Source organism: Silurus meridionalis, chromosome 18 (assembly GCF_014805685.1).
Source record: "Silurus meridionalis isolate SWU-2019-XX chromosome 18, ASM1480568v1, whole genome shotgun sequence".
NCBI lineage: Eukaryota > Metazoa > Chordata > Actinopteri > Siluriformes > Siluridae > Silurus > Silurus meridionalis.
Genome location: NC_060901.1, coordinates 27,321,780 through 27,329,719, shown reverse-complemented (window position 1 = coordinate 27,329,719; position 7,940 = coordinate 27,321,780). Strand labels below are relative to the sequence as shown.

Here is a 7,940-nt window from a genome sequence, read left to right as displayed (position 1 = left end):
TACACCACAGATACACACCAGTTCAAAGAAACCACAATGCACATGGTCCTGGTAGAGATGGTGTTTGTGTAGAAAAAAGGGTCTGAAAGGGCCAAATACCGATCCACAGCGATCATAGCAACATTATAGATGGACAAATTCACAAGAATAATTGAAGTAGTCAGCAAGCATACACAATAACCCATATCAAATAACCAGCATGACTCGATCGTCCAAATGAACATCGGGGGCATCACTAAAGCACCGACGAGGAAATCCGACACGGCCAGAGAGAACACGAGCATGTTGGTCGGAGTGTGAAGCTGCTTGAAGTGAAAAACGCAGATGATGACGATCAAATTTCCACACACTGTTAGAAAAAACACAGCAGCTGAACACACGTACAGTAAGATATAAACTGCAGGAGATACAGATCTCTCTGGACAGGAGAAATGCTCACAGCGATCAGAGAGATTCAACTCCGTCACGTTCATGAATACGATGTTTGTCTTATAAAACAACTCACTATAAACTAATGCTCCAAGTAGTTAAAGGATGAGTTACTTGGATGTATTTATACTGTAGAAAATGATTCCACCCCCTAATTTTGATTAAATACACATGTAGACATCTCATTGGAATAAAAAGGGATACAAGTAATTTCCATCCATCATTATACAAATGTAATATTTCAACATAGTAAGGCTTGCAGAAGAAAAAACATCTATTTATTAAATACATGTTAAACTCAACTAATACAAAGTGATCTAAAGAGGCGGAAATATAATTCAGTCTTATTAAACTGCTGGAAGTAAATATTGGAATAACTGGGGGCACTGACTGGAGGAGGCCCAGAACCTCTTTCATGTGCTTACAGACCACAAGAACCTGGAGTACATCCAGCAGACCTGCTGTCTCAACCCCCACCAAGCTGGATGGTCTCTGTTCTTGTGTGTTTTCTATTCACACTTGCGTCTCAACCTCAACCATTGTCCAAAAATCTTAAACCTGATACCTTTTTTCTCCCGCCAACGAGGAGAGGCCTGTGTCTCCCATCCGCCCACCCACTATACAGTCATAGCATCTGGCAGATGCCTAATTGAATCTAAGATAAAACCATCCCACGCTCATAACCCAGATCACACATTTTATTATATTAAAAGCACAAGTTTAAATTATAATAAATAGAAAGAATATTGATTATGCAGAGTGTGTTTGGAGTATAAAACATATACAATATAAAAGAGTTTTTGTACGATTACAATTAACGTGAAAGGTTTTCTCTATGAACATGTGTGTTATTTAGACACAACAAAATCCTTATATGACATTAATATGCGTTCGCCGTGATTTAAACGTGCTTCAATTTGAGCCTAAATAGGAACAAAAGGGTTTAAAATCTGTGTTGCTCAGAATTGGAATGCAGAATAACAATTTCAGTTCTATTATATTGTGATACATTGTTAACGTTACATGTGTAGCAGTTACAACAATAAATCCCTAAGGTGAGATTTAGAGTGGCAGATTAAACATGTGGATAACAAAAAAAAAAGGATTGTGTCATCATAATTCATTTGCGCACAGCAAATCACAAAATTGGCGTGAATCTAATATAAATCATTTTCACTAAAGATCAATTTATATTTAATAATAGATGTATGTATAACAATATTCTTATTTCAACAAACCTTATTACATAAATCAAAAGACCGCATTGATGCTTTAATGCAGTACACCCTGGCACTTTACCCCATTTCCTCTTTATATATCCAAATGTATAATGTAAAATTTATTTTAATATGGAAAAGTCTCTGTGCTTCTGTTTTTTTTGTTTCTTTGATTGCTTGGGGGGGGGTTGTCCTCTGAAGTCGAGAATTTTGTTCTTACACTTATTAATTGAAATAAACAAGTGAGCAAATGTTATTAATACCGTACTCCTTCTTTACACGCTTTATCTCGGGTTATATATCAAGGCTACACTGCCTCCGATACACTGCCTCCTTAACATGCTTTACTTCCTAACATCGGGAATTTATTCGGCTGCTTTAGGAAATAGAGTTGAATAAATTGTATTTTTTTAATGGAAATTATAATCCAACCACAGACTCAATTTTCCACCACAGTACACTGCTGAACTGTAAACCCACAAACAGTCCTGTAACATTTCTGAATTCATACTTTATCTTTAATTTTAATGTCACAGGCACATAAATAATCATACTGTATTTATGATTTGAATTAAGTGATACTTTGCTTCTTTTATTCATTCTTTTCATGTCATATGCACATTGTAGTCATAATATCAACCTTTACAGACGTCATAACATACAAACTGGATTTGTAGTGTAGAGTCAAAAACACAGGCATTTCCTCTGCATTCTTACCGTCTTAATAAATCAGTGTTCAATGTTCAGTATCTTTGGGAGAAAATTGTAAATTTTAAATGTGCTTTCTTTTAACATCTGATGAACCAAATGCATGTATTAATGAAATAGCAGTAATTAATGCAGAGTGTAGAACACATGCACAGGATAAATTCATTCAATGAAAAACTCCTTTTGCTTTTATAAAATAAAGTACACACTCATGGGGTAAAGGACTTCCTATCTATTTAATTTTTTTTTATACTTTTTCTCCTCTGTTTAACTGGGAAAATACATCACACTCTGATATGATGTTTCAAAAGTACAAAAACTGATTCATGAAAGAACATTGATTAATGCAGAATCTGTCTGGAATATCTGCAGAGTTATAATTAATTTAATGCACCTCCTAAACCACGGATAAAACAGAGCATAAATAACCGGATTAATGGTGGAATTCAGACAAACCAAGACCACAAATTTCTGAAACATTTCACCCTCTATTTTAATGACAAACCCCAATATACTGTAAATAAAATACGGAAGTAAACACGCCAGAAACACGGACACTAAAATACCGAGGACTTTGGCTGCTTTTCTCTCAGATTTCATGGAGTGGGAGGTGATTTTCTGTGTTTGAGGTCGTGTGTGATTATTAAGCTCTCTGATAGCAGTGGCGTGTTTCTTAGCGATCAGAAAAACCCGACTGTACAATATGATTATGACAGAAAGTGGAAATATAAATGATACAACAAGATCAAATGTAAACAGAAAATCATTCAGAGTGACTAAACATTCTCCAGGACATATTACAGGACTCAGAGATATTCCACTGAAATAATAGTGTGCTGTGTTGTACACCACAGATACACACCAGTTAGAATAAACCACAATGCACATGGTCCTGGTAGAGATGGTGTTTGTGTAGAAAAAAGGCTCTGAAAGGGCCAAATACCGATCCACAGCGATCATAGCAACATTATAGATGGACAAATTCACAAGAATAAAAGCGGTGGTCATCAAGCATACACAATAACCCATATCAAATAACCAGCATGACTCGATCGTCCAGATGAACACCGGTGGCATCACTAAAGCACCGACGAGGAAATCCGTCACGGCCAGAGAGAGCACGAGCATGTTGGTCGGAGTGTGAAGCTGCTTGAAGTGAAGAACAGAGATGATGACGAGCAGATTTCCACACACTGTTAGAAGAACCACAGCAGCTGAACACACGTACAGTAAGATATAAACTGCAGGAGATCCAGATCTCTCTGGACAGGAGAAATGCTCACAGTGATCAGAGAGATTCAACTCCGTCACGTTCATGAACACAATGTTTATGTCTTATTAAACAACTCACTATAAACTAATGCTCCAAGTAGTTAAAGGGTGAGTAACTTGGATGTATTTATACTGTAGAAAATGATCCCACCCCCTAATTTTGATTAAATCTAAAGAGGCGGAAATATAATTCAGTCTTATTCAGAGGTGGCAAAAGTACACACATCCTTTACTTAAGTAGAAGTACAGTTAATCATATTTTAAAAGTTGAAGTACTGATTATACCTTTTTACTTAAGTGAAAGTAAAGAAGTTTTGGCTCTGACATGTACTTCAGTAAATAGTAGTTATTACTTCTACCCGTTTTAGCTGTTAACTGGACCTCACATTATATTAATATTTGACAGACAGACAGACAGACAGACAGACAGACAGACAGACAGACAGACAGACAGATAGATAGATAGATAGATAGATAGATAGATAGATAGATAGAAAGAAAGAAAGAACATTGTCATTGCATTGTACAGGTACACAGCAACAAAATGCAGTTTGGCATCTACCAGAAGTGCAAAAAGTAGCAATAGTGCAGATAAACATGTATCATATGTACAGCATGTGATATGTATGTAAGCATGTGTACAATGATTAAATATAAAGGCTATAACAGTGCAGAGACGTGTGGACATCATTAGGAGCCTTTGCTATGTTTCCACACGGACAGTTAATGAGGTGACACCGGAGAAACTGCACCTCTTCAAATCCAGAAGCTTTTATATATAAAATTATAGAGATTTTACAGATTTGAATGATGAATTGTTTTTATCTGTACGATCAATAAAGACAGTAATTTAAGTTTGTGTCACCATTATGAGGGAAAAACCCACAAAACGCCACCCAGAGGGTAAATTGTGTACAACATGGTGGATTTGTTGTTTGATTTGAGACTTTGTGCAAAAATAAAACAAATGTTTACTGATGTTTAAATGTTTAAAAATATTTTTATCTGGAGTTTATTTATTTATTTGATATCTAAGTAAAGAAAGGATGTCGTGAATAAGTGTATGTTTTGTTGGAGGTTTTAATTTTGCCTCTTTTATATTTAGTTCTTTATTTTTGTATTTATACTTTTTATAAAAATGTTAAAAACAGAAATGTGCGCTGAATTAATAGCGTGTTAATAACATTTAGTGCCGTTTACAATCATTTGAATTTTGACAGCCAAATATATATATATATATATATATATATATATATATATATATGTATATATATATTAATACAAAACTAATTAAAATGTTGTTATCTAATGAATGTGTCCAGGCTGAAGATCCACATATAGAACACAAGCAGAGAAAAGATGATGATGATCAGGAATGTGTCTGTTCTCAGTCATGTTCTCATCACTGACTCCCTCTGTCTCATCCACATTAACCCCAAACTTCTTACTGCCTTCTGCCTGCTGATTCTTATCTCCATAAACTAGTCTACATCTGTGGTGAGTGAGAGTCAGGACTTTATACACCAGCGGAGTGAAAAAGACGCGCAGTAACAGGAAATCAGTTGTTCGGCTGAAATCGGCGCACAGTGAAAATAAAAATAATATTTCACCAAATCAGTGGATTAAAACTAAAGTAACGAGTCTGTTTTGAAAATGTAAGAAGTAAAAAGTACAGATATTTGTGTAAAAATGTAATGAGTAAAAGTTAAGTCTGAAAAATAAATAGTGGAGTAAAAAACTGATACCAGAAAAATCTACTGAAGTACAGAAACGAAGTATTTGTACTCCGTTACTTCCCACCTCTGGTCTTATTAAACTGCTGAAAGTGAAACTGACAGTTACTGGAGGCACTGACTGGAGGAGGCCCAGAACCCATTTCAGATGCTTACAGAACTGTCTCAACACCCACCAAGCAGGATGATCTCTCTTTGTTTGACAGTTTTCTATTCACACTTGCGTACTTTCGATGCCTTTTCGCTCCTGCCACCGAGGAGAGGCCTGTGTCCCCTATCCGCCCACCCAATATAAAATTATAGCATCTGTCAGGTGGGCCATTGAATCTAAGGTGAAACCATCCCACGCTCATGAACCAGATCACACATCTTACCATATTGAAAGCATAAGTTTAAATGATAATAAATAGAAATGCAACATGTAGACACAACAACACTGGTCAGAAAATGTATTTTGGAAAGAATATTGATTATGCAGAGTCTGTTTGGAATATTCTACATATCAAATATAAAAAGTTATTGTATGATTATGAAAAACATGAAAGCTTTTCTCTATGAACATGCATGTGATATTTACACACAAAAAAAAAGAAATTGTGCCTAAATAGGAATTTTATAAAAGTGTTTAAAATCTGTGTTGCTCAGAATTGGAATTTTGATTGACTCCTTAATCGACATGTAGACACCTTATAGGAGCAAAAAGCCATAGAAGTGGTTTCCATCCACCAGGGGTGTCCCCGGAGCCCGTGCTGATTGTAAACCTCACATACCAAACGTGGATTAACATTGAATGTTTTTAAATGTGCAAACAAAATACGGGGTGATTTTCTTCTTTTGAAAAGCCGTTTGTATTTGCGTTAAACATAAAATGCTGAACTCACAAGGAACACATATGGTCGTTGTCGTTGTTGTAGTTTAATTTTAGTTTTCTGTGTGTGTGTGTGTGTGTGTGTGTGTGTGTGTGTGTGTGTGTGTGTGTGTGTGTTTGGGGTGGGGGGGTGGTAAGCTAACACATGTGCTCCCAGAATCCGTGTCCTTGAAGGGGAAGCACCCTACAGTATAATAATGACAGTATATAATAGTAGTATGTATCTCTTTAGAACTATATAAAATAAAACTGTATGAAAACAGATTATTAGATTAAATACATTTTTACGGTGTTAATGTTGACGTTTCTTTGGAATATTTGCCGAGTTATAAATAATTTAATACACCTCTTAAACCTCCCAATTGATCAGTAGTCGTGGGATTAATTCAATTTTTTACGTTTGCTATAAATATATTATCGAAGATACCTTTTACCCCAAACATGGACTATGGAAAATTAGATTTTTTGTCAACAAAAACAAAGTATTGCTCTGCTGATTTCTGTCGGTCTTCATCCACTACTATCTTTTGCACCATCCATAACTTATAGTGATCTGTTTGTGAAAGTATATTCCACCCATATTTATTCTTTATAGATTGTATCATACAAACATTCATATATGTACACATGCATATCTAATCTAATCTAATCTAATATGTACACATGCATATCATGTTATTTCAGCATGTTCTCTTGGTGACAGGTTATATCCTCTGCACATAAATACTGTATATTACTACACTACTGTATATACACCATATTTTATTTCCTACTGCACCTTCTGTACATTAATCACTCTCACCCTTGTGCATATTGACCCCAAACCCTTATTTAACATACTGCCACTTTTTCACTTCCGGCTAGATGTTAACTGCATTTCATATATCCGATGCAGAGAAGCTCGTCCATGCGTTCCTGACCTCCAGAATAGACTACTGTAATGCATTACTAGGTGGATGTCCTGCATCATTAATAAACAAGCTTCAGTTAGTTCAGAATGCAGCAGCCAGAGTTCTTACAAGGTCAAAAAAATATCATCACATAACCCCAATCCTATTGTCCCTACATTGGCTTCCTGTTAAGTTTCGAATAGATTACAAACTATTACTCCTCACTTATAAAGCATTAAATGAATTGGCTCCCATGTATCTCTCCAGTCTTCTAACACGCTACAATCCGCCACGCTCCCTGAGATCTCAAAACTCTGGGCTTCTAGTAGTTCCTAGAAAAGCAAAGTCCACTGAAGGCAGTAGATCGTTCTCACATTTAGCTCCTAAACTCTGGAATAGTCTTCCTGACAGTGTTCGGGGCTCAGACACACTCACCCAGTTTAAGTGTAGATTAAAAACATATATTTTTAGCAAAGCCTACACATAACATACATCACATCATAACCTTGTGCTCCAGAACATCTGATCACATCACATTATCAACTTGTGCTGTTAATATCATGAACAGCAGCTACGCTAATTCCTCTCCACTGCTTCTCTTTCTCTCCCCATCCCAAGACACCCTGAGGTTTGGCCAGCTCCAGTCACCTCCCACCTCATGATGATTATGGACTTTAAAGAAGTTGATGCCGATCTCACAAACATCCCGAACCATCTAGAGACGTACCAGTGCCAACTGGATCCCACTACATGTGTGGAGTTGACATTGGACCTCCTGGAGTGTTTAAAGGCTCTGGCATGGAGAAGCTGATGCTGAATCTGT

At 36.2% G+C, this 7,940-nt stretch overlaps 1 protein-coding gene across 1 annotated transcript; it reads right to left on the bottom strand.

Moving 5' to 3' along the window:
• Positions 1–2,678: 2,678 nt before the first annotated feature.
• LOC124401731 (trace amine-associated receptor 6-like) lies at positions 2,679–5,502 on the bottom strand. Its single transcript, XM_046874157.1, has 3 exons — positions 5,420–5,502; positions 3,394–3,558; positions 2,679–2,868 (listed from the first exon to the last, which is right to left on the bottom strand). The coding sequence occupies exons 1-3, from the start codon at positions 5,500–5,502 to the stop codon at positions 2,679–2,681; spliced, it is 438 nt and encodes a 145-aa protein (XP_046730113.1).
• Between the last annotated feature and the right edge of the window lie 2,438 nt (positions 5,503–7,940).